Genomic DNA, 26,883 nt, shown 5'->3' on the forward strand with positions numbered 1-26,883 from the left:
AGTACTGTCACAGCCAGGCTGTTATATTTCACGTGAATGATTGCCATGCTGGTCCATTATCTCTGGCTCTAATCTTGTACTCTATCAGTTCATTCTTTGTACTGCTGCCAGTGTGAGCTTAGTAGAAGATAAATCAGCTTGTCATTCTCCAACTTAATGTAGTAGAGCAACTTCCTGTTGTCCAGTGGACTGAGTCCTTCCATGACACATACTCTGTCTACCGTTTTGTTGCCACATACTCCCATATTCCCTGTGCTTTTCCCCCAGTGTTCCAGCTATCCCAAACCGTAATCCCTAAATGAAGCAAGCTTTTTCATAGCTCTAGGCCTTTACCAGGATTAGCTTCTACCGCTAGTACCCGTAGCAGTTGCCTTTTATAATTAACTGGAGTTGGCCCAACTGAAGTTGACTATGTCTTCTTGGCAAAGTCCATGCATACTGGTGTCAGGCACTTTGGTACTTAATCTTTTTATGTCTGTCTCCCCTTACTACATCATGGGATCCTTGAAAATAGGGCTTGTGTCCTATTCAGCATTTTATCTCCAATTGATAGTGTAGGGTAAGTACTCAGTAACTATTTGTTGAATAAAATTTGCTTCTGTTTATCATAAGCCTGAGTATGAGTTTCTTTTTTAAAAGGCCGTGTAAATGCTGAGACTTAAGGGAGGGACTAATGTATTAGGTCTTTTTTTAAAACCTGATTTCCTTTGTGTTAGTATGAGTTTGTCTGCATTCCTTATTTTGCTAAGGATTATAATTGGACCATTTCTGTTTCATATAGTTATAGGCCCTTTTATGTCAATATTTTAAATCATAATATATATTGTGTACAATTTATTAAAAGTCCTACACATCATGTACTTTCGTGTGATATTTAATCCTCATAATAAACTACTTCATTTCATAGATGGGTAGTGAAAGACAGAGATTTTGTAACTTGTCTAGGCTTCTCTATGGTACAGCAGAATTCAACCCCTTGTGGACTACAGTGCCAGCTTTTCTTCTATTATGCCTTTTACTGATATGAGTGTTTTAGTATTTTCTGAATATTAAATTACTAGGGATTCAAAACATTATGATTTCAGAAGCAATACTTGAGTATTATTGGAAGAGAACTAATTTGACTCAGTATGTATCTAATTTGGAAATTATTAATATGCAAACATTCTGAGCCTTTTGAAAGGTTTATATATCCTGAATGTCCTTTCACTTCAGCTCTGATGATTGGATTTCTATTTTACTTACTGCAGAATTTTAATTACTGCAGAATTAACTATACAATATCATGCTTACATGTTCAGTGAGGATGAGATAAATGGGCATCATCATAGATCGTTGGTGGGGTTGTCATTAGTATCCCTTTCTAGGTCACTTGGGTAGTACCTATCAAAATTAAAATCTGCATGTTATCTAGCAATTCCGTATCTAGAAATTTGTCTGACTGAAATATTCTGACTTGTGTACAAAGGTACACACAAGTACACAGACATATAACAATAGGAAAGTGGTTGGCTGGACTGTACATTTGTTAACTATTCAGCCACTAGAGTAAAAGTAAGGGAAATCTATCTGTATGAAATGATATGGCAAGATGCCCATAGCATGTTTGGTACAAAAAGGCAGATTGTATGTGTTCTGCTTGTGTCACAAGAAGATGTGTATACTTACATCCATTTAAGAACTAATTTTAGGTATATGGAAAAAGTCTGGAAGTTTATACCTCAGTTATTTATGATTGCCATGGGAGAGGAAATTTTTACTTTCTGTGCATTTATATTTAGGATTTTTTTCATCAGGAATTATCACTTTTTGACTGAGTAAAAGTTTTCAAAATATGCTTACATGAAAGTTTTTCAAATTTTACAATTAAAAAATGACAATAAAAAGTCAGTTATTTCTTTAAAATTGAGAAAATTCAAATTTTGGATGAAATCCTGGAGTGACCTAACTTAAAGAATACCTTTGCTTTTGTCTTGAGTCCCAGATCTCCTACCCTAGTTCTGAAATATATTATTGTATTCAGCTTGTTACTGGAGTTTTGTTTTTCTGAACTGCTGTTTTCTCAACTTTGTTTTAAGGAATAAACATCATCCTGACCTTCATCTCTGGGCTTGTTCTGGGAAGCGAAAAGACCAAGATCAAGTAATAGCTGGGTTAGAGAAAAAAATAGCACAAGACACAGTTAATCGAGAAGAAAAGAAATATGTACAGAACCATAAAGAGCCACCTCGTTTGCCCCTAAAAATGGAAGGAACTTACATAACTAGTGAGCACAGTTATCAAAAGCCACAAAGCTTTGGTCAGGACTGTAAATCTCTCGCAGACCCTGGGAGCTCAGATGATGATGATGTTAGTAGTTTTGAAGAAGAGCAAGAATTCCACATGAGAAATAAAAACCGTTTACAATACTCAGCAAAAGAACACGGAATGTCTGAAAAGGTAAAACTGGTTCATTTTTCTCTGCTTGGAAAATATGAGAACAACAAAGGAAAATTTTATAAAATAAAACATACTGAATTCCCACATTTTACTTCTATTTCCAAGTTCACCAGTATCTTGTTAAAGTAAGGAGATTTTTTTAAAGTTTCTCTAGAGGAAATCACTGGCCATTTCAACATTTAATTATCTCCCAGTTCAGAATTGTAGTAATTCAGTAAACTGTTTCTCTCACAAAAGTCAATTGTATAAGCACATTAGATGCCTCTAAAACATGAACCACATTGTATTCCAAATGAAAATGTCCATGTGTAAGAATGTGAAAGTACATATGAGTGTAATGATTTGTCTTCCTCTTTATGTGTGTTAGATAAAAGGAGGCACTTTAATTTTCTTTTTAAAAAATTGTAGTATATTTATCAATGCATCCCACTATTCAGTAAGCTGAATTCTGACATATCTTTGTGTATTGGATATCTATAAACTTATTTCCTGTACACTGGGATTATCTTAGAAATGTTGTACCTTTATTTTATACTGATTTTCAATTAGTGAGGTCACTTTAAAATTTTTTTTTTTTTCATTTTTCTGCATTCCTTAACAAGTAGTTACTGTAAATAATAACTGAATTGGAAAGTTTGTATTTCAAATCGTAAAGTTTGTGGTAAGTTATTTTGTCTAATTAATATCCCTTGTATGAAATGAGTTCTATCTGGCAAATCTAAATGCACATTGTGTGTGTATGAGTGTGTGTGAAGCAGTTTGCACTTTTGAAATTTTAAGATTTTTGCTTTTCCCTCCCCTCACTGGTTTACTGTACTGTAACAGTAAAGTCCAGTCTATAGTTAGACTTTATACTGGTCTTTGGCAACTCTCTTGATTTCTTTTCATCATTGCTTTGCCCTCTTCCGTCCACTTACATTACCAGTTAAGATTAATTGAGGAAGAGGCCAGTCCAAATTAGTCAGGTATTCTAATTGCAGAATAGAATTAGTGACTTCATTTATTTAGCTCATTTTATTGAAGCCTTCTTGCCTGTGTAACACCATGCGAGGCATGGTTGAGGGAGGTGGTAGACACGTTTAATCTTAAGAACCACCAGCTGGGATTTGGTTATGTACCAGTCCTTCTTTAAAGATATCCCAGGAGTCAGATTGGATCTCACTGTTACCAGTGTTGAGGTGTTTCATGTATCTTTACTTCAATGACTACATTTCATCTCATTCTTTGTGTTTGTTTTCCAATGGTCCTTTGGAGAAGAATCCAGCTGATGGGAATACAGTATTTGTTTATAATGATAAAAAGGGCACCGAAGACCCAGGAGACTCCCATCTTCAGTGGCAGCTCAATCTCCTTACGCACATAGAAAATGTGCAGAATGAAGTTACCAGCAGGATGGATCTAATAGAAAAAGAAGTTGATGGTAATTTAAGAAAGAACTAAAATATAGTTACTACACTGTGTTTATTGTTACTATGAAGAAGTTACTTAAAAATTCTTAAATTATGGGATGAAAACTACAGATACTCTCCATACTGATGGGGCTTTATTACTCCCTTTGTATTGTATTTGACATATTTGGGATCTTTTACACTTAAAACAATATGACTCAGTATGATCATAGGTTGTTTTCATTTTTTTAAGGTGAATATTTATTAAATACTGTCTATCTGCCAGGCTCAAGATAGATCACTTATGGAATAAATTTATTAGCTTAATTGAACTAAGTTTTCTTTAGAAGTCAGCATAAGGAATGTAAATATTTTTGAAATGTGAAAACATTTTGAATCCGTATTTTACTTTGGTTAGCACTTGTTAAGTTAAATTAACTTCTACAAAGTTAAGTAGGTAAACCTTAAGTTTGCATACAGATTTTCAAGTAGTTTTCTTTTATATTTTAAAATTGTGTCATCACACAGGAGGCCTGAAAAGTAGGCCAGGAAGATACTATCCCTATTTTATAGTTGAGAAACTAGAGTAGTTTAGATTACCTGATTTTCAGTCCATGTTGTTCTTAATGCTTTCTGACTCCTGTTTCTTCCTAACATCATAGATGATATTCTGCACCCCAACTTTCTTTTTAATTTGGCATAAGCATGTGATATTTCTCCTCTACATTAAGTTAGAGCTCCTACTCCTTCCTGGCCCCCGCCCTTGAGAAAAGAAAAGAGGAAATGGAAACCCATTTTAGAATCATCTTCCATCTGGGTGTAAGCTAACTGTAGGGCTGATGTCATGTTTTGAGTAGATTTTTGAAGAAAAGAAAATGTATCTTGACACTATTTCATATTATTAGGTTAGATTTCCAAAGGGAGCATGAATAAGAACTATAGAAGATAATCAATTGCTTTCTGCCTAGAATTTTAATATGCTTGTGTGTATTTTAAAAAATAGTGTTAAAATAGTGGAACTGAAAGAATACCGAGAAATTGCTCCTTCCTTTTCGTTGTTAAAAAGAACTTCCGGATTTTTTAAGTATGTTTTGTGTAAAGTAGAGATGACTTGAGTCCAAACTAATAGAAAGCTTAAGCAAGTATAGGGAACTGTTGTTTCTGATTCTAGGAGTAAAAGGGGACCTTCAAAATGAAGTTAGTATGTATATGTATATATGTGTGTGTGTGTATGTATATTTTTCCCTCTTATATATAAAAAATATACATTTCCTGTATATTTAAAGGGGAAAATTATCTTAAATGACAGATAAAAATTGCCAGGAGGGACTTGAACTCTGTGGGGCGGGATAGACAGCACGCTAAACCTCTCGGAAATGGCTTGAGTATGTTGGCCTTCTAAAGACAGGCAAGTGAACTCTTATCTCCATCACAGCTCCAACTTTCTAATTGTATCATTTTCTGACTGTTCGTCCAGTTGCCATTCAGATTTGCTTATTTTCTTCTCTCTTTTAGTTCTGGAAAGCTGGCTTGATTTCACAGGGGAGTTGGAGCCACCAGATCCTCTTGCAAGATTGCCCCAACTTAAACGCCACATAAAACAGCTCCTAATTGACATGGGCAAAGTACAGCAGATAGCCACTCTTTGCTCTGTATGACAACAGTGAACACTTAATGAAAGAATGTGGCTTTCTTCAGTCAAATCATTTTTATTATCCACATGACAGCTAAGTGGATAATTTAAAAGCCTAGTAATGTCTGGTCATTCACTGGTTCGTGATGTCAATAGGATGGCACCTTGGAAAGCAAAATGAAGAGCAACTTTATCAAGGAAGCTAGAATTTAAAAACAAATTCATGAGCAAGCTGCAAATGAGAATGTGTTATATGCCAAGGATCAATGAAGTAGAATATAATCTAGGATTTCAAGTGAGCAGAATTTTTGAATACTTGCTTACATGAAGCTCAAGATACCTGTAGAAAGAAATATGGTATATTTATATAGTTTTTAATAGAAAGATCTACGTTTATAAACCAGCACTTGGCCAAAAACAAAATTGTAAAGGAAATTTAAATTTTGGAGAATTCTACAGGGTTGCTCTAAGAACTGTCTTCTCAGCAGTTGATCCAGCTGTATGGAAGTTTAGGATATTTAAACTTTTATTGGATCATGAGCTGTTTCTTGGGCGATGAATGTTCTTAACAGAAAACTGACAGTAGAAGTCTCACTTCTGGGGAAAACAGTTGTGGAATTCTTACTTCATTATGAATGTATTTAAAAACAAACACCAAATAATTGGAATATATTGCAGGCATTAAGCTCATTAAAAACAAACTGGCTTGCAGAAGGGTCCGATGTGCCAAGTGATCATCATTCTGCTGGAAAGAGGTTTTTAAATATTGTGGGTGTTCCCCCACCCTAAGTCTTACATAATGCCATCAGTCCCTCCAAACCTATATATCACCCATGCGATGTATGTCATACATATAGTTGAATGGCAGTATTCAGGCTCAACATACAGTTTGATCCTGAGTATGCTTGGTGTTTGCCTTCAGAAAAAAAATTGTAAATAACCTCAGCTGGGATGAGGAGTGACAGAAATATCAAGATAATTTGTGGCTGTGGATTTTTTTAACTGCTAGTAGTGGAATACTGGAAAAGCTTCATTTCTGAAGTTGAATTTTATTTTTAAAAAATACATGCACACTCAAAACTTTTAGCTTTGATCACAAATGGACAAATTTCTGAAACCAAAGGCAACTAAGTTGCTGTGTTAGCTCTTGCTGGATTTTGAGCCTAGGTCCTACTGTCTGCCAGCACTCGTGTGAGTTGTATGCGCCCCCAGTGCTACATACGCAGGTATGCGTAAGTGTGTATGCTTGTTTTAAACAAACACTCAACATACATATGTACATAATCGACACATATTTATATCACATATCTAGTTTTATTACTATAGACTATACGAATTGGTGGTTAACATGAAATGTTACCTTTTAACAGACTGTTTTTAAAAATTAAAAATGTATGTATAGGTTTTGAAATTTTTTTAAAAGGGGATAAAGACTGTTAGGAGGAGGCTATTTGATGACATATAACACTTGAATATTTTATGCCTCATTCTGTTTATCAGTTCTCACAATCTGTATAAACGCATTTTAGAACTGATAGACAGTAAACTTGAATTTATCTTTGATAAGAATACATGCCACTGTACATTCAGATATTATTTAAATTTGCAAACACATTGTTCTATATGTAAGGGTACTGTATGTAAAACTCTTTATTAAAACTATTCCACATATCCTAAAATTTCAGCTTGCCTTTTTGCGGCCTTATCTTTTGATGTAAAGATTAAAAGAATGTGCAAAACAGTCAGAAATTTTTATTGCCTTTTGAGATTCTCCAACTCGTGTCAAGTGCCAAAGATCAACAGACAGAAAATATAGTCCTGTGTATTTACTTGTCATATTTTAACTTTGTGAAAGATTTTACTGATAAATGAAAAGCTTTAGCCGGGGTGGTATTGTGGGGTAGTTGCTTAAATTTGCATATCAAAGTAAAAAAGTAGTGCCTGTATTCGATGTGTGGAGTAAATTTGCTAACGTCTATATTTTATGATTGATGCTGTTCTCTTTCCTTTGTGTTGTAAAATAATGACTCTTAATATTTTCGCTGTCATGGCTACATTCTAGACATTGAATTTATATCTTCTTTTTTTCAGATATGGAGCAAATAGCATCCTTAACCAAGATCCTTTGTACCTAGTAACATCCATCCTTTCGATTCCTGGTGAACAGGGTTAAATTAATGCACATTTGTTCTTGTAGTTTCTAAAAATTAGATCAATTTGTTTGTGAGCCAGCAAATTGAAAATTCCATTAATAGATTACTGAAATTTTTGCTCTGCTTTTATATATATATATATATATATATATATATATATATATATGAACTGGAAATCTGAATTTTTAAATTTAGATCATTAAATCAAATTATTTTTATGTATATTTTCCATTTAATATAGAATATATCAATTGATTGAAGCCTTTCACAACTAGTGGGCTGACCCTTTTCTTCTTTAAGAGAGTGAATTAATTTCTAAGAAGTCAACCCATTGTGAGAAGTTTCAGATGAGATTATTTTCTTTCCTTTTAGTATTTTTAAATATCACTATATGTATTTAAATAGAAGCAATAAACTAGAGAGAGTGTCTCTTGAAAAGACAGTGTTTTATTTGCCACCCAGACAGAACAGAATCAGCATTGATAGAGAGGGCTCCCACTTCGTGTGTTACTGATAAACTTGTACTTCCTCATACTTGTGTTTCTACTGACTTATTTCTAAACTTGAGTAATGTACTTTGAAAACACCTTGATTATTCTTTTAATTTCAGGTAAAACCCCTTTTCCTAACACTCATCTTATTTCCACTGTCTTATATCCTCTCAGATGTTCATATTTCACATGTTCAAAATGAAGCATACTATTTCCCTTCCAATAAATGAAGTCTCCTGCCAACTTCACTGTCTCCGTTAATAACGTTACCCTAAGGGTCCAGGTTTCAAACACCTAGTCGTCCCTCATATCCACATCATTAAAACAGATAATGTTGTCTTCTTACTTCTCAATGCTACTAAAAGTCCAACATTTTTTATAAAATAATGTCATGAAGATACTACTACTGGCCTCTGAAACCGTAACTTTGCCTTTATTCTAATTCATCAAAATTGTCACTGTCAGACTGTTCCATGCATTGCATATGTTTCATACATTTTACATGTTACCTGCAGTATCTGATTTGTTCACAAAATAAGGTAAAATGATCATTTTCTAGACAATGCTGAGATATAGAGACATTTAGAAACTTATCCTGGATAAGACCTAAGGGGCAGGTTCAAATCCTGTGCTTTTCAAGTGCATGGTCTCTTTCCAGCATATGTGCTGCAGCTATTCTTATTTCAGTTTTCTGCTCTAGAATGTCTAGTGACTCCGTTTCAAAGCATGTCAGGTCTTTGTAATCTGGATCTTTTGCAATTTACATAATCCTCAAAGTTACTTAAATGTAGCTTCAATATTAAATGGACTACACTTGTTTTCCTCTATTACCGCCATACTATTTTATTCTGGAAAATTCCCTGCTGTTTGTCGTCTCTCTGTAAACCCAGACAATCCTTCAAACTTCATTTCTCTTCCTATGAGAAGTAATCCATTACCAGAAGCCTTTCATGGTATCCTGCATCGTACCAAGCTATGGAGCGACCACATCAGTTATTAATAATATAATAGAACAGGCATGAACTTTGCAGTCTTGGACTCAAATTTTCACTCTGGCAATTTACTAGCCGTGTGATCTTTTGGAACTTTAGTATCCTTATCTGTAAATTGAGAATAATGCTCAGCTTAGAGCCTTGTTTTGAGAATTAAGTAAAGCAAATAAAGTACCTAGAAGCTATTAAATAGAAATTTCAGTAAACATTTAGGGTTGTCCCTGTGCCGGCCATTAAGCTTAGAGGCTGGGAATGGATATGGGATTTATAAGATCACAGTCTATAGACAATTGGAAACATAAAAAGTATTTTTTCACCAAGTTAGGTGCTATCAGAGAGTATAAGGAGACGAAAGAAAGGAAAGATAATTAGACTTGTAGGTGGAGGGGTTTTTGGGAAATACATGATGTATGTTAAAAGCAGTGATCTTCTCATGCCTTTCAACTAAGTGGCCTCTGAAGAAATTTAAAAAAAAATTGCATTCCAGTCCTGGTACCTACTGTCTTTGGGTACTCCTGAACGTAGAGGAAGAGACAAGATTTGATTGTACTTAGTTTATTCAGGAAATGATCCAAGGAGGTGGAAATGAGGGAGAAACAAAGGTGTGGGAGGGGAGGGAAAAAGCTAATATAAATATGTGTAATTGAAGACACTGCCATGAACAATGGGGCTTTGATTCTTCCATTCAAAGTTGTAAATTTAGACTATTGCAAAGGATAATTTCCAATTTGCAAATATTGGTATCTTCAAATCAACCAGTTACATTATTTTTAAATTTTTACAATAGAATCAGAATAGTTTTGTTACTTACTAACATCTGTTTTTATCATCCATGAGCAACCTTCTTTAACATTTAGAAATTTTATATATGTTTACTTACCAACAGAATATTATTTTCTATAATTATAGGTCTTTATCATCCTCTCATACTTTTGTCCACAAAAAATGGTATACTGCACTTTAAAAAAGCATAGGCTTCTTAATAGGATATCAAAATACACCAAGCACTAACATCACTGAATAAATAGAAAAATTTACAATTGTAGTTCAAGATTGTAACCCTCCTAATTTAGCACTAACTGAATAGAACAAATAGACAAAGTCAGGATATATTGTAGAAGACTTAAGCAAAAACAGTCACCCACAGTGACTTAAAATGGATATTTATGGAACCTTCTGTCCAACAACACAAGAACATAACATTTTCTTTTGAAGTGTACATAGAACACTAAAGAAAATAGACTATATACTAGGCCATAAAACAACATGTCTTGATAAAGGTAAATACAAAAAAGTGTGTCTCAATAAATGTAAATTAATTGAAATCATGCACAATATGCTGTTTGACCACAACTGAATTAAATTGGAAATCAATACCAGGAAGGTATCTGGAAATGTTCCCAAACATTAAGGAATTAAACAGTGTACTTCTAAATAACCCATGAGCCCAAGAAAAGTTACAAGTAAAATTAGAAAATATTTTAAATTGAATGAAAATGAAAACACAACATGCTAAAATGTGTGGGATATACCTCAATGTTAGAAATTACAGCTTTGCTTATATTTATAAAAGTATAAAATCACTGATAAAAGATTTAACCTTAAGCAACCAGAAGATAAAGAGTAAATTAAAGCCAAATAAGCATAAGAAGAAGGAAATAATGATAGTGATGGAACGAGTGGAAATACTAAATGAACAAAATATAAAAATCTAAGAAAGCTGGTTCTTTGAACACAACAGAAATTGATAATCCCTTGGAGATTGATAAATAATTAGAATGGACAGTTTTTTCAAAGACAGTGAATAACTATATTTCCATATATTTGAGGCTTAGATGAAATGGAAAAATCCCTCAAAGGACACAAATTACCAAAGACAATAAATTGGAGAAGTTGAATTTATAATTAAAAACCTAGGCCAAGCACAGTGACTCACACCTGTAATCTCAGCAATTTGGGAAGTCAGGACAGAAGGATCACTTAAGCCCAGGGGTTCCAGACTACCCTGGGCTGCATAACACCCTGTCTCTACAAAAAGTAAAGGACAGCAACAATAAAAATGGCTAGATATAGTGGCACCGAGCTGTAGTCCCAGCTACTTGAGGCTGAGGTGGGAGGATCGCTTTAGCCCAGGTGTTTGAGGCTGCAGTGTGTGGTGATTGTGCCATTGAATTCTATTATAACATTTAAGGGAGATGTAATCTCGATCTTATGGAAACACTTGCAGAAAGTACAAAAAAACATTGAGTATCTTACATCTTGAGATGAACTTTGACCTCATGCCAAAACCAGAAAAAGATGATCAGAAGACCAATACATACTCCTCCTGAATATAGATACAAAATCCTAAGCAAAATATTAGAAAACCAAACCCAGCAGTATAAATAAAGGATAATATATCAAGATCAGGTTGAGAATATGAAGTTGGTTTACTATTCAAAAATCAAAACATGTCAATAAAAGAATCCAAATTATATGTTAATCTCAATGAAAAAGTATTTTAAAAATTTCACCGCTTATGATTTAAAATCAGAAAACAAAGATTAGAAAGGAATTTATAATTTATAACTATATGAAGGGCATATACCAAAAAACTTAAATCTACCATCATAGAGGCAAAAGAATATGTTTTTCCCTAAGATGAGGAACAAAGCAAGAACGTCCACTGTCACCACTTTTATCCAGCATTGTGTTGGAGTTCCTGCCAGTATAAGATGGAACTGGGTAATAAAAGGAAATAACAGTAAACCAACTGGAAAGAAAGATGACATGTTTTGTACCTGGAAAAGTCTAAGGAATCTACCAAAGTGCTACCAGCAACTAATAGTTCTGTGCATTAGCAATGAGCAACTGGAAATTAGAATTTAAAAATAAATGCTATTTTCAGTAGTATCAAACTATCAACAGGGATGAATTTGAAAAATATTTAAAATATATGCAGTAAACTACAAAAATAATGTTGAGAATAACTGAAGAAGACAGAAATAAATGGAAAGCTATACCAGGATAATGGATTGGAAGACTCAGTGTTGCTGAAATGTTGGTTCTCCCAAAATTGACCTGTAGCTATAATGCAGTCCTACTTAAAATCCCAGAAGACTTTGAATTAGATTATCCAGGTTATTCTAAGATGTATATGAAAATGCAAAGAATCTAAAATTGCCAAAGAAATTTCAAGAAGAATAAAGTTCGAGGTAATCCAATTTCTAATTTTGAGGCTTACTATAAAGCTACAACATGGTGTAAATATAGAGATGTAGATCCATGGTACAGAAATAGGGAATCCAGAAATTGACCTAAAAAATATGATCAATTGAATGAGAGTTTCAGTTGTTCCACATCCTTGTCAACATTTGGTAGTGTTAGTGTTTAAGGTTTTAGCCATTTAGGTGTGCAGTGCTGTCTTATTTTATTTTATTTTTTCTTTTTGGAGACAGTCTCACTCTATCCCCCAGGCTGGAATGAGGTGATGTGATCTTGGCTTACTGTAACCTCTGCCTCCTGGAATCAAGTGATTCCATGCCTCAGCATCCTGAATAGCTGGGATTACAAGTGCATGCCACCATGCTCAGCTAATTTTTGTATTTTTAGTAGAGATGAGAGTTCACTGTGTTAGTCAATCTTGTCTTGAACTCCTGACCTCAGGTGACCTGCACCCCTCAGCGTCCCAAAGTGCTGGTATTATAGGTGTGAGCCACGGGACCTGGCCTCTCTTACTGTTTTAATTTCCATGTTGATATCTAGTTGTTCCAGCACCATTAGTTGAAAAGATTATCTTTTTTCCCTTTGAATTACCTAGGTGGCTTTTTTGAGAGACAAGTAACTATAATTATGTTAGTTTACTTCTGCACCCTATATTCTTTCCCACTAATCTATCTATATTTCTATCCTTATGCCAACATGAAACCATCTTAATTACTATAGCTTTTTACTAAGGTTTAGAATCAGGTAGCATAATACTAATTATGTCCTTCCATAAAATTATTTTGCTAATTCTAGGGTTTTTTTTTTTTTTTTTTTTTTTTGCACTTCCATAAACATTTTAGGTTCAGCTTGTCAGCTTCTTTTAAAATCTGCTGGAATTTTGAGAGGAATTGCACTGAATCTGTAGATCAATTGCTGTCTCAACAATATTGACTCTTCTGATCCATGAGCATGGTATATTTCTACATTTGTGTAGAATTAATGTATTTTTTCCTCAGCAGTTTTCTTGTAGTTTTGAATGTTCAGATTTTGCACTTATTTTGTTAAATTTATTTTTTAAGTATTTTATTCTTGATTATATTTTAAGTGGAACTGTTTTCTTAATTTCATTTTTAGATGTTTTACTACTAGAAAAGAGAAATAAAATTGAGTATTTAAAATTTTATATCTGCTAAAATCACTTATTAGTACTATAATTTTTGTATATTCCCTAAGATTTTCTATATAAATTATGTTTTCCATGAATAAAGACACATTTATTCCTTTATTAATGTGTATGTCTTTATTTCTTCTTGTATTATTGCACACACAAGAACATTCAATGTGAATAAAAGAGGTGAGAGTAGACATTCTTGCCTCATTCCCTTGGGAGAAAACATTCAGTCTTTCACTATTAAAGATGATGTTATCTTTAAATTTTTGGTACATGTCTTTGATCAGATTGAAGTCACCTTTTATTCTGGTTTGTTGAGAGAGTTTTTTATGATTATTAATGGGTGTTGGATTTTGACAAATGTTTTTCTGTTTCTGTTGACATGGTCATATAACTTTTGTATTTTTTAATATAATGTATTGCATGAATTCTTTTGGCAGTTAAACCAACCTTGAATTCCCAGAACAGACCCTAGTTTGTCATGATATAAAATGCATGTTATATATTGCTGGATTTGACTTGCTATTATGTGGCTAAGAATTTTTATATTTGTATTCATAAGGGAATATTGTTCTGTAGTTTTATTTTCTTGTAAGGTTTTTGATCTTACAATATGTGTGGCTTTGATATCAGGGTAATACTGGCTCTATTAAATGAATTGGAAAGGGTTCCCTTTTTCTGTAATTTCTGGAAGACTTTATTTGAAGTAAATATTGTTTCTTTCTTAAATGTTTAGTAGAATTCACCAGTGAAACCACTAGGATTGGCCTTCTCATTGGGAGAAGATTTTAAATTACTGATTCAAATAGTTTTATCAATATAGATATTTGGATTTTTAGTTCTTCTTAGAGTTTATTTTAGACTCTTATAGGAACATTTCCATTTCATCTAATTGTCTAATGTGTTAGCATAATGGTTTTTATAATTGTTCCTTAAAATTATTTTATGGTTAGTCTGTAGTCATGTCTTTTATTCTTGATTTTACAATTGGCTGCTTGTCTCTCCCTTCCTTTTGCCTTCCTTCCTTCTGTTCTTAGGCAGAGTATGGAGGGGGGCATTTTGGGAAACTTGGGAGTGCTTCTGCCTTATTCCGGATTTTCAGTCTATGAGAATTCTTCTTCCCCAAATGCTCTTGGCTTCTTATTCCATCCCTTTTCTATAGATGTTGATAGTTACATGGCTGATGAGTTACTTTTCCTCTTTTCAAATGTAAACATTTTGACTATAAATTTTTGCTATGAATTTCTCTTTCAGTACTGCTTTAGCTGTGTTCAACAAGTTTTAATATGTTGTATTTACATTTTAATGCAGTTCAATGTATTTTTTAAATGTCCTTTGAGTCTTCCTCTTTGACCCATGGAATACTCAGAAGTGCATTTAGTTTCCAAGTGATTGGAAATTTTCCTGTTGTCTAGTCTTTACTTATTTCTACTTTGATTCCATTTGTTCATAGGACACATTTTGTATGAATTCAATTCTTTTAAATTTGCTAATGTTTATGGCTCAGGATATGGTCTATCTTAGTGTATGTTCCATGAATGCTTGAGAAGAACATGTATTCTGCTCTGTTGGATGGGGTATTCTTTAAATGTTGATTAGACCCTACTGGTTGATGGTGTGGAGTTCTTTTGTATCCTTGCTGATTTTCTATCTAGTTGTTTTATCAATTGTTGGGGGAGAGGTTGACTTGTCTATTTCTCCTTTCAGTTATATCAGGTTTTGCCTCACCTATTTTGCAGCTCTGTTGTTTAGTGCATACACATTAGGATTGTTATGTTTTCTTGGAGGATTAATGCTTGTGTCATTATGTATTATTTCTTTCTGTCCCTCAGGACTTTATTTGCTGTCAAATCTGTTTTATCTGATATTAGTAAAGCCACTTCTGCTTTCCTTTGATTAATATTTGCATGGTGCATCATTTTTCATTCTTTGCTTTCAACCACCTATGTTATTATAGTTGAAGTGAACTTTCTGTAGACAGTATGTTGGTGAGTCATATTATATACTCTGCCAACCTCTGTCTTTTAATATTGTACTAATTTTAACTATATTGTAATAATTGATGTTTTCGGGCTTGATATGCCATTTTATTTTTATTTATTTTTTTTTTAGATATAGTCTCACTCTGTCACCCAGGTTGGAGTGCAGTGGCGTGATCTCGACTCACTGCAATCTCCACCTCCCAAGTTCAAGTGATTCTCCTGGCTAAGCCTCCCGAGTTGCTGGGACAACAGGCATACACCACCATGCCCAGCTAATTTTTGTATTTTTAGTAGAGACATGGTTTTGCCATGTTGGCCAGGCTACTCTTTAACTCTTGACCTCAGGCACCTGCCTCACGCTCCTAAAATGCTGAGATTACAGGTGTGAGCCATGCTGGTTCTCTGTTTTCCATTTCTTTTTTCTTTTTTCTCCCATTTTGTGAGTTACTTGAACGCTTTTTTTCTAGAATTCTATTTTGATTTACCTGTGACATTTTTTTGATTGTATCTCTTTGTATAGCTTTTTCAGTGACTGCTCTAAGAATTACATTCTATATACATAACGTATTACATATTGGTGTTGGAATCTTTGCCAGTTTGAGTGAAATATAGAAAGCTTATCCTTTTTCCATATTTTTACCCTCCATCATTTATAATTGTCTTAAATATGTCCTCTATATACATTAAGAGCCACATCAGACAGTGTTATTTTTGTTTGAATCATCAAAGATAAGTTAGAAAACTAAGGAAGAAAAGAAAGGTTTATCATATTTACCCATTTTTTTTCCTTTTACTATTCCTCCTCCTTTTTGTAATGTTCCCAGATTTCTTCTTTTGTCTTTTTTTCCCTGTTTTTGAGAACTTGCTTTAGCCATTCTTTTAGGGAAGATCTTCTGTTGACAAATAGTTTTCCTTCATCTGAGAATATCTTGATTCTTGTCTTCATTCTTAAAAAATGTAATTTCACTGGATATGGAATTCTGGACTGACAATTCCTCTCTCTCAGCACTTGAAAAGTGTTGTACCATAACTTTCTGCTCTCCATTATTTTTCATGAGAAATCTGCTATTACTCAAATAGGTTTTCCTCTGTAGGAAAAGACGTTGTTTCTCTTTTGCTACTCTCACAATTCATTTTCGCCTTTAATTTTTGGATGTTTGATGTGTCTTGGTATTGGTTTCTTTGGGTTCATACTCTGGTGTTTACTCAGAGAAAATCTGTAGTTTCATAGCTTTTGCCAAATTTGGAAATTTTTCAGCCATTACTTTTTTCAAATTTTCAGTTCCACCTTTTTTTCCTCTCTTTCTTGCATTCTAATAACATGAATGTTAGATCTTTTGTTACAGTTTGGCAGGTCATCAAGATTCTGTTTATATTCTCTTCTCTGTCTTTCAAATTGGATTATTTTCATTGTTCTGTCAAGTTCCTGGGTTATTTTCTCTGTTTCTTTCATTTTGTTGTTTGGCCACATCTATTGAGTGTTTTACTTTGGTTATTTTCTTTTTTAGTTCTACAATTTCCATATAGTTATTCTTTGTATCTTCTATTTCTTTACTGAGAATTTCTGTTTTTTCACTTACTTTGTATACATTTATAATTGCTTGCTAAAACATTTTTATGATGACTTTTAAAATCCATATCAAATAGTTCTGACATCTGTGTCACCAGATGCTTATATATATTGATAGTCTTTTTTCACTAAAGTTGAGATTTTTCTAGTCCTTGGTACAATTAGTGATTTTTGATCAAGACTTGAACAATTTGGCTGTTAAGAAACTTTGGATCTCATTTTAGAAGCACTCTTATGACATCGCTACATTGGAAAACTGGAGATGCTACTTCATCACTGCCAGGTGAGGCTGGAAGTCCAAGTTCTTACTCCATTGACACCTGGAAGCTGTTGTGCTTTTCTGTACTGCTAGGCAGGGATTGCAATTCAGTCCCTTCTCTAGGCTGATGCCACCCTGCCTGAGATGGTCAGGGTTGCCCCATTACTGTTTACCATGTGACCTTTCATGGACACCACAGGGAGATGGTCTTGCTACTACTGCTGGGCAGTTGTGAAGGTCCTGATACTTCACTAGATCTCTTCTGACGCACCAAGTGGCAAGGGGGAGAGTGACACCTTATTACCACTGGATGGGAGCAGAATCCCAAGCTCCCTACAAGGTCTCCACTGATACTGCAGAAAGAGGAGGCTCATTACTCCCCAGCAGGGTAAAAGTCACAACTCCTCACTCTGTCTCCTCTGACAAATCCTATCAGAGGGATTGAGGAACCTCCTTACAGATTTACAGGAGTGGAAATCTGGGCTCCTGACTTGACCTTTGCTGGCTTAGTGGGGTTAGAGACAGATTTTCTGTGATGTTTGGTATAGTAAAGAGGTGGTTGTCTAAAAGTTTTCTGTCTTACTAGGCTGCTGCCTTTCCTGGAACTTTGGCTCAAGAGGATTTTCTTGGGGCTTGTTTTATCTGTGCTCATTGGCATTTCTGAGTATCTTGCATTTCCAACATCTCATCTGAGACTTAGGAGGCCAAATAGATCCAGGAAACTCCTACCATCTATCTCATTCCTTTGATCCTGAGGGTGATAGCCAGTCTTCCTTCTCTCCACCTTTCAGTGCCTTATGTTTGTTTTATATATAGTGTTCATGGTTTTAGGTATACTTAATAGGAGATATAGGGATAAGTGTATTTTTCACTCCCTCTTTCTGGGCTGAGAAATCAAGAACCAGAAATGTTTATTATTGCCCTAGAAACCTAGAAGAAGAAGGGTTGTGACTTTGTGTCCTTGGGTATGTGGGGCATGGGAAGAAGCTATCCCTAGTGGTAGCAGGGATCCGGCAATATAGTGGCAGTCTGGACTAAAGGAGAGATGGCTGGGAAGCAACCTGTGGTGCATGAGAGCTGATGGATGGTTGTAAGAAACAGTGGTGTCTGATGATCCATTTGAAGCCATTTCCTCCTCTGTATTCCTGTTACTCTCCATTTCCCCTCATATCTTCAGTAAGCACCTATTATATGTAGCAGCTTAGTATTAAAGAATGAAGGAGATGAAAAAGAAGGTTATGCAATTGTATTTTGGGCCAAGGAAAGTGGGAGAGGTGGCAAGGCCAGTGATGAAGAGCCTGCCAGAGTGATAGAGGCCTGAGCAAGGAACAAATTGGTGAAGAAAGATTAGGACCTTGGCATGTGGAGTCACTGTGGAAGCCTGTATGTTCTCAGAGCTCAGTAGGGAAGACGTAAAAGCAGGGAGTAGCAGTAGCTGAGTCATTATGAGAAAGGGTTTCAGGGTGGAGGAAGTGACACCTTGGCTGGATCCCCTTGAAGCTTGCTGCACTGTTACTGGAGTGGAGAGAAGCACCTCTGCTTTTGCGTATGGAGGAAAGCTCTTTGCATGGATTTTGAAGGCAGCCTGGGCTGTCTGGACTACTGAGTGCCCTCCCACAGGCTCCTAACGCTTTGCTGTTTCTCCAGGTGGGGTCTGAAGTGGAGTCAGTTCAGAGGCCTGTCATTCCTCTCTCATAGTACTCTTCGTTCCAATGATATCTTGGCTTGCTTCATGAACCCTGAGCCAAGAGTTCCTAAAGCACCAAACCCAGTGAAGCAGAGACACCTTTGGCATGGGTCTGTGAGTTGCTTCTCAGGGCCCAGGCCAGCAACAATGATTCAGCACACAGGCCAACCTGTGCAAGCTTTGTGCATGCATTTTAGGGCAATGGGAAGCATGGTGAGCAAGGTTTGTGGTAAACCTTTAACCACATTCAACTTCTTCTAAGATTTATCTGCTTTAAAATATGAGAGATGGAGAAGTGACCAGGCACTGCATGATGCTGTGCTTGTTATGTTGCTGTAGAGTGAAGGATGCTTCTGGCTCTCCATAGCCTGGGGTGAACTTGGCCCATGTAACGGGGCAGCAGGGAGTCAGGCAGATGAGTTCTTCCTTGTGTCTCCTTTTCCAGTAAATGCCAATACGCTCCCCAGATCACCTTTGCCTAACATCTAGGTCTTAAACTAAGTTGTCCTCCCACTCCCCAGGGTGAATTGATCTCCCTGCCACAGGTACCTCCTGAGCACCTGTTGGCTGAGTCTCCATCCCCATCTGTGAAAACGCTTTGTGATGTGCTGTTTCATATCACAGAATGGGAACTGTGAGTTGATTCATCAGGGCTCAAACACTCTTTTTGTAGAATCAATAAAGTGACATGGAGGGCCATATTTTAGAGGACTGTCCCTGCAGCTGGTGAGGAAGCCCTGGTGAGGGGCAGCACAGGAGGCTGTTCTGGCTGGCTGGTTCTAGGCTGACGGGATGTGTTGGAGGCAGGAGGAATGAAGATGCAGAGGAGGGGAGGACCCATGAAGTGGAATGAGCAGCAGCCTGGTACGACTTGGAGGCTGATAAGACTTGAGGAAAGAGGCTTATGAAGGGGCTTGGATTTGCTCTCACAGAGACAGCCAAAGGTGTCATGTCAGGAGAAAGGTTGAGGAGTTTGGATTGGGAGGTGTTGAATTTGAAAGGTCTGTAGGGTGTTCAGGCAGAGTGGACCTGAGCTCAAAAATGTCTGGCTAGAGACTGAGCTAGAGAGAGATGTGGAAGCTCCAGGCATGTGTGGTGTGCAAAGCACAGGCTGTCACCTGTTTTTAATCCACACCCTGACACTTAAAATGACTGTTGTGTTTTACTTTCTTTAGTTTGTATCATGAACCCAACAATAATGACAGTAGCTGTTATGGACTAGTTGTGTCCTCTCCCCAGTCCATATGCTGAAGTCCAAAAACCAGGACCTCAAAATGTGACTGCATTTGGAGATAGGGCCCTTAGAAAGAGGTAATTAAGTGAATAATGAGGTCACAAGGTGGGTTCTAATCCAGTTTGACTGCTGTCCTTAAAGGAAATAGATACTAGGACATGCACACATGTACACAGGGAAGACCAGGTGTGGACACAGGGAGGAGGTGGCCATCCACAAGCTGAGGAGAGGAGCCTCTAAAGAAACCAACACTGTTGACGCCTTGATCTTGGACTTCCAGGCTTCAGAACAATAGAAAATAAATTTCTGGTATTTAAGCCGCCCAGTCTGTGATACTTTGTGATGGCACCTGTAGCAGACTAGTACAGTAGCTAACATGGGATACTTATTATGTGTCAAATACTGTCTTAAACCCTTTAAATATTTTAACACATTTAATGTTCATAGCAACCCTATTTGTAGAAGGTAGTACAGCCCATGGCATGGCAGCTATATCGGCTCCTTCATTTCCCCAGGGTTGGGAGTCTCTTCCACTTTCCAGCTGGTCCTCCTGTCCTTCACTGTCCCTGGGACCTTGTCCTTTAGATTCTCACCAGTCCCTCCCTCTCTCCTCAGGTGCCAGGCTCAGCAACCTGCCCTCATCACCTGGCAGTTCCCGACTCTATCTGTAACTAGCTCCTTACCTGGCTGGGTTGGTCTTCTGAATACTTGCCATTACTTGGTATGATGCTTTTGCAAAATGGAAAGAATCAATAATAATAGTAATTGCTAGGGTCTACTGAGCATGTGCTCTTCAGTGTCTGTTTATTCTCTTACAACTACCTTAACAAATAGGGACATATTATTATTCTCCTTTTAACTTTGCTTTCTAGAGAAGGAGGCTGGGGCTTAGGGATATGAGGTGAGTTTTCCCAGGTCTCACAGGAACAGAATTGAAGGAAGGGAGCCATGTTTTCCAGGAGAAAAAGCTTACATAAAGGCTTTCTGTGAAAGACACAGTTCCTGCTCCCTTTCGGTTGGCAAAGTCTGAAGTCCTAGGAAAGAGAGGTAAAGAACAGAAATATGAATATGAGTGTGTGTGTATTTTGCTTCCCTCACTAAAGTTTTCACATTCTATATTAATAAGGGCAAGGTTTGCCTGTTTTCTTCTCTGCCATATCAGTGTCTATATTAGGTGCCTGCTACTATGGAGCTCTAAAAAGTTGTTAGAGAAAGAACAGAAGAAAGAAAAGAAGAAGGCAGGGAGGAAAGAAGGAAGGTAGGAAGGAAAGAAGGAAGGGAAGAAGGAAGGAAGAAAGGAAACAAGGAAAGATGGAAGGAAAGAAGGAAGAAAGGAAACAAGGAAGGAAGGAAGGAAGGGGAAGGAGAAAGGGTGCAGGGGAAGGAAAAAACAAGGGATTGCTTTTCCCCCATGGGGGGCTTGAGCCTGTTGCTTCCAAAGCTACAAAGCTTTGGTCTTTACCCATAAAAAAATTTTTGAAGTCACCCCATCCAGTTACGTTTCCCTACAGTTTAAACAAGAATTCTCATGCTCCGCTAGCCACACGAGTGCCCTCAGGGGGAGTAGACACAGGTGGAGGGAGCTCCTTGTGACCAGCAGAGAAAACAGGATGGGGCACTGCCTCACTGAGTACCTGTGGGTGGAAAGGCCATTGCCAACCACAGCTCTATAAAGACTCCCTGGCCAGGGGACCTAGGGCAGGCAGTGGGTTCTACTCCTTCCTCCCGGAAAGGGCCAGGAAAATGGCCCTGGTCCTGGGGATTGTCAGCCTGCTGGGCTCTGTCTGCTTGGTGTCCGCCAATATCTTTGGTAAGTTCTGAGGCTGTGGAGCCAGGGGACTGGGGAGGGAGCTCCAGTGTCAGCCAGGCTCTGCCCTGGGCCTTCAAACAGGTGCGATCTAATTAAATTTTCCCCAATGCCCACATGTCAGTGATTTACTCTCCTTTTCAGATAAACAGGCAGATTTAGAGAGAGGTGAACTGAATTACTTGAGGTCACAGAGCTAGTGATTGGTGGAGCAGAGATGGGAAATGGGGTTGTTCTTCCTATTCAATTCTAGGTCCCCCTCACTCCACCATTTTGGCAAACTTTTGGCATTGACCTTGGGTTTTTATCCCCTTAGCTATTCCAAAGTCTGTGTCATCTGTGAGAGGTATTTTAGAAGTAGCCAGCAGGTAGTAGGAAAAGAAATCTACATGTGGAGTGAAATAGCCCTAAGTTCTGTCCTAGCCACTTACCTGTGTGACTTTGGGCAAAGTGCCAAGCCACTGTTTCTTCATTTAAAAAGTAAACAACAACCTCATGGTGTGGTTGTGATTTCTGGGTAAGATCTTCTGTGTTATGAGTTCTCAATGGAGAAGACGTGTACATTATTAATTAATTGGTATTCCAATCTGTAACTGGAATGTGCTACATCTGCAGGGCATGGCTTGGTAGATTCAAGAAGAACTTCCTTGTGGTGCTGTAACCTACTCCAAATAGCCTCATGGGAGGAGGGGTGGGGAATGTGGAGTCCCTGTGTTGATTTTGGAATCCTTCACTTGCCAGCTACGTGACTTTGAGCAGATGACTTTCACTGCCTGAGACTTGGTGCCTCATGAGTGACAAGGATATATTGCCTGTCACCTCTCAGGGGAATGCTGTGCATTAAATCAGCTAATGTAACACTTGGAGAAAAGTGTGTCTAGCTGCCAGATTTTAAGATAGACTGTCACAGGTAATGGTGATGACCCTGGAAAAGCATCTGTGCTTACAAGAGCCCATCTCTGTCCTGGCAGCTCAGTCCATGCTGTTTTCTGATGAAACACTTTTCTTTTCTCAGAGTACCAGGTGGATGCCCAGCCCCTTCGTCCCTGTGAGCTGCAGAGGGAAAGGGCCTTTCTGAAGCGAGCAGACTATGTTCCCCAGTGCACAGAAGATGGCAGTTTCCAGTAAGGCTTATATCAGCAGCAAACTCTCAAGGTCCAAGATGCCATAAAGAGCATCTGGTGCCTCCCCCTCTCTTCCTGCACTCTGCCCTGCAACTCCCTTGTGAACATGAGGGTTGGCCACTGCCATTTGGAGGTGCCTGCCTTTCAGGTCCCCAAGCTGATCAACACCGGCCAAGCTGACCAAGTGAACCCCAATCCATGCTTCATCCTCCCACTGCTCTCCCTTCTCTTCCTGCCATCACTTTTTCTGTGATGACTTGAATAAACCACACACATAGCGGATAGGGCAGAGTTGCGGAGGGTGTCAAATCTGTGTTTTGGCACCTCTCCCTCCCCCAAGTATCCTCTTGAGAAGCTGGGGTGGTGGAAGCAGAGGCTGCCTTGACTTTCCAGTCCATTGCTGCCTTCGACCCTTTCCAGGACAGCTTTCTAGGCTGCCTCTGGGTTTACAGGTCACTGTCTCCTCATTGAGCTGCTCTCTGGAAGGGTTTCTCCAGCTGTCCTAATGCAGTTGTGGGGCCTGAGACCCTCTCTGTGGAGAGTGTGGTAATAATCTAGACAATTCTTCCTTGTGGAATAGACAGGAATCATTTGCAATGTGCATGCAATTGAAATTTCCCCATGCTATTCCAGTCATTTTGAATAGGGGAACTCCATCTATATGATGGTGTTCTGGGACACATCTGCAAAACATCCCTCCTGGCCGCTATCTTAATATGCCTAACCTCCCAGGAGCATGCAGAGACACTGCTAGAGCAGTCCTTGCTTAAATCGCTGGGAATTCTGGAGCAGCAAGGAAGGCGTTAAGGAGGAAGCGTCACTTTCACCAGCCTTATTTGTGTTCCCATCCCAATTCTCTTGGTCCAGCCTCTTGCGGTTTCAAACCTGGTCTGTTCTCAGGAGGCTTTGCATGTGCTGTTCCCTTTACCTGGAACATCTTTTACCTTCTACACCTCCGACCATCCTGCAGGTCTCAGTTCAGCCATCATTTCTTTCCAGAAATGATGTCAACTCTATGGCCTGGCCTGACCCCTCCCATGTGCTTCCCAAAATACCAGGCCAGCCCCTGACCCCGCTAACGTCCCACCCCCAGAGCCCCCAATCCTATACACAGAATGTGGGCACTGTCTTTACCCTCTACAGCCTCATCATGACTGAGGACACTTAGTGGATGTGGCTGAAGCCCTGCACTCCAGGGTGGGTCACTTGCTTCGGGGCTGGCAGGCTGGACAGGTGGTGAATGAATGGCTGGGGCAGAAGGCGGAGCAGGTGTTAGCCAGGCAGGAAAAGTGGAGCCTTGCCTTTCCCAGGTCAGCCACCCCTCTCGCCTCAACTGTCTCCCTAATTTAAATGAACCAAAACCTGGAGGACTGGAGACGAAGAAGAGAAGTAGGCTGGGTGGGGGCCTGTGTGTGGCTCTGGGGGCTCGTTGCAGAGCCACTTGGTCTTTTTCTCCTCCTCAGGACTGTCCAGTGCCAGAATGACGGCCGTTCCTGCTGGTGTGTGGGTGCTGATGGCGGTGAAGTGTTGGGCAGCAGGCAGCCAGGACGGCCTGTGGCTTGTAAGTGGGGATGGGGGATGTCCCTTGGGGTCAGGAAGGACCCTGCTGGGACAATTCATGTCCAGGAATGAGCACTGGGTTTGCGTAGGTGACTGAGTGAGTCCTCTCTCTGGGCTGCTGGCTTCTCTGTGAAGAAGAATCATCCCTGCAAGTCAAGGAAGGCCCTCTGTGCTGCAGGGCCCCTGTGAAAATCCAGTCATTTGTTAAGCAAATGTCCACCCAGTTGTTCCCATGCACCAGGCACTGTGCCTGCTGCTGAGAAGACAGTGGTGAACAGACATCATCGTCCTCTGAAATGACCATAAAAATATGAAGTACCTTCTCACCTATGGTGTCAAGTGTTTCTAAAAATTTAAGACTTGGGTCAAAGCTATCCAGTAAAGATCATTATTACAGTGAGTCATCAAAGAAACACAGTCCCCATTTGAAACATGTCTTAACCCTAAAACAATGGTCAATTTAAGCCAACCACCTTAAAATGAGGAAACCGAGCCTAAAACAAAAACTCTGCTTTGACGGATTAAAATCTCTGTTTGGGGCATTAGTTTTACGCATCCTGTGCAGCTGGCGTTGGGGCAGGCCTGTCTCATGCTCTCCAGCATCCTCACTGAGCTATGGCTCCTTATCTGTGACATGAATATCGCATCTGCCTTGTACCATGTGGGGATTTAGAACACATGTAAACACTAGGCACGTAGTAGGTATTCAGTAGGGGGTGATCATCGCTAATGTTTTAGTCCATTTGTGTTGCTATAAAGGAATGCCTGAAGCTAGATAATTCATAAAGGAAAGAGGTGTATTTGGCTCACAGTTCTGCAGGCTGTGCAGGAAGCATGGCGCTAGCTTCTGCTGCTGGTGAGGACCTCAGGCTGCTTCCATTCATGGCAGAAGGGGAAGAGGAACCATCTGTGCAGAGATCATGTGATGAGAGAAAGCTTGAGAGACAGAGGGTGGAGGTGCCAGGCTCTTTTTAATCATCAGCTCTTATGGACACTGGTAGAGCTGGAACTCACTCACTCTGAGGGAGGGCATTCATCTCTTCATGAGGGATCCGCCTCCAGGACTCAAAGACCTCCAACACTGGGGATCAGATGTCACCGTGAGATTTGGAGGGGACACGTGGTGCTGAAACTGTAGCAGCTAAGGTCACTAACCCTCATGGAGAGTGGTGAAGCAGCTCCCCCAGGGCTACACAGTGAGTCTGGGGAGAAAACCAGACTCAGGAAAGCTCCGTTAATGCCAGGCCTGCACCCTGATCCCATCTCCCCTCCGCAGTACTGGTGCTCTGGGGTACATGACTGATTGAGGTCACACCAGCGAGCTCTGCCTGACCTAGTCCACAGGATACTAGCTAGGCCTATGCCATGGCTGCCACCGATCACTGAGTCCCTCTGGGGAGGGAGCATGAGTTTTCCTGGGCTCAGCCCCCTGGACATTTCCCCTCGGCCCTATCTAACGCTGCTCCTTATACCCACAGGTTTGTCATTTTGTCAGCTGCAGAAACAGCAGATCTTGCTGAGTGGCTACATTAACAGCACAGCCACCTCCTACCTCCCTCAGTGTCAGGATTCAGGGGACTACACGCCTGTCCAGTGTGACGCGCGGCAGGTGCAATGCTGGTGTGTGGACGCAGAGGGCATGGAGGTGTATGGGACCCGCCAGCTGGGGAGGCCGAGGCGATGTGAGTTTCATACCTGCACCCCTAGAGCACGGGAGGAGCTGCAGCTTTCCTCACTGCGAGCCAAAACATTTAGGGTTTTCTGCCAAAATGGGCAGAGAACCAGGCCCTCAGTAGAGAAGATAAAAGCTTCAAAGGGAAGGTTTTATTATTCTCATATTTCCATATGGTAGACAAGTCATATTTGCTGGCTGATCATTAGAAACATAAGCAGGATTTCAATAAATGTTGTGTCTCCTATTGTAGACTGGAGTCACTGTGTGGTCTCTAACTGTCACGAATATAGTATAAGCACAGCCATGTGCTGCATATGGATGTTTTGGTCACCAAAGGACCACATACATGACAGTGGTCCCATAGAATTATAATAGAACTGAACAATTCCTATTGCCTAGTGACCTAATGATAACCTTGATCCTAGTCTGAGTAGACCTAGACTGTCGTGTGTGTTTATCTATTACTTTTTAACAAAAAGTTTTTTTTTTTTGTTTTTTTTTTTTTTTGAGACGGAGTTTCACTCTTGTTACC

General features: G+C 38.7%; 2 protein-coding genes across 18 annotated transcripts in view; both read left to right on the top strand.

Annotated features, from left to right (window-relative positions):
- The window catches only part of PHF20L1 (PHD finger protein 20 like 1), an 87,231-nt gene extending 75,394 nt beyond the window's left edge, over positions 1–11,837 (top strand). For 10 of the 17 annotated variants that reach the window (XM_074387150.1, XM_074387162.1, XM_074387149.1 and 7 more), the window contains 3 exons: positions 2,079–2,439; positions 3,694–3,859; positions 5,343–11,837. In XM_074387150.1, the coding sequence (XP_074243251.1) occupies positions 2,079–2,439; positions 3,694–3,859; positions 5,343–5,485 (670 nt within the window). In that variant the 3' untranslated portion in view covers positions 5,486–11,837. Of the gene's footprint in view, positions 1–2,078; positions 2,440–3,693; positions 3,860–5,136 lie in introns of all 17 variants that reach the window. The other 7 variants (XM_074387151.1, XM_074387153.1, XM_074387155.1 and 4 more) reach the window with 3 other exon arrangements.
- A 10,091-nt stretch (positions 11,838–21,928) lies between these two features.
- Positions 21,929–26,883, top strand: part of TG (thyroglobulin) — a 273,908-nt gene continuing 268,953 nt past the window's right edge. Inside the window, exons 1-4 of the mRNA XM_003933694.4 lie at positions 21,929–21,995; positions 23,008–23,116; positions 24,580–24,677; positions 26,155–26,358. Coding sequence (XP_003933743.2) covers positions 21,929–21,995; positions 23,008–23,116; positions 24,580–24,677; positions 26,155–26,358 — 478 coding nt within the window. The remainder of the gene's footprint in view (positions 21,996–23,007; positions 23,117–24,579; positions 24,678–26,154; positions 26,359–26,883) is intronic.

This window comes from Saimiri boliviensis, chromosome 15 (genome assembly GCF_048565385.1).
Source record: "Saimiri boliviensis isolate mSaiBol1 chromosome 15, mSaiBol1.pri, whole genome shotgun sequence".
Classification (NCBI taxonomy): Eukaryota; Metazoa; Chordata; class Mammalia; order Primates; family Cebidae; genus Saimiri; species Saimiri boliviensis.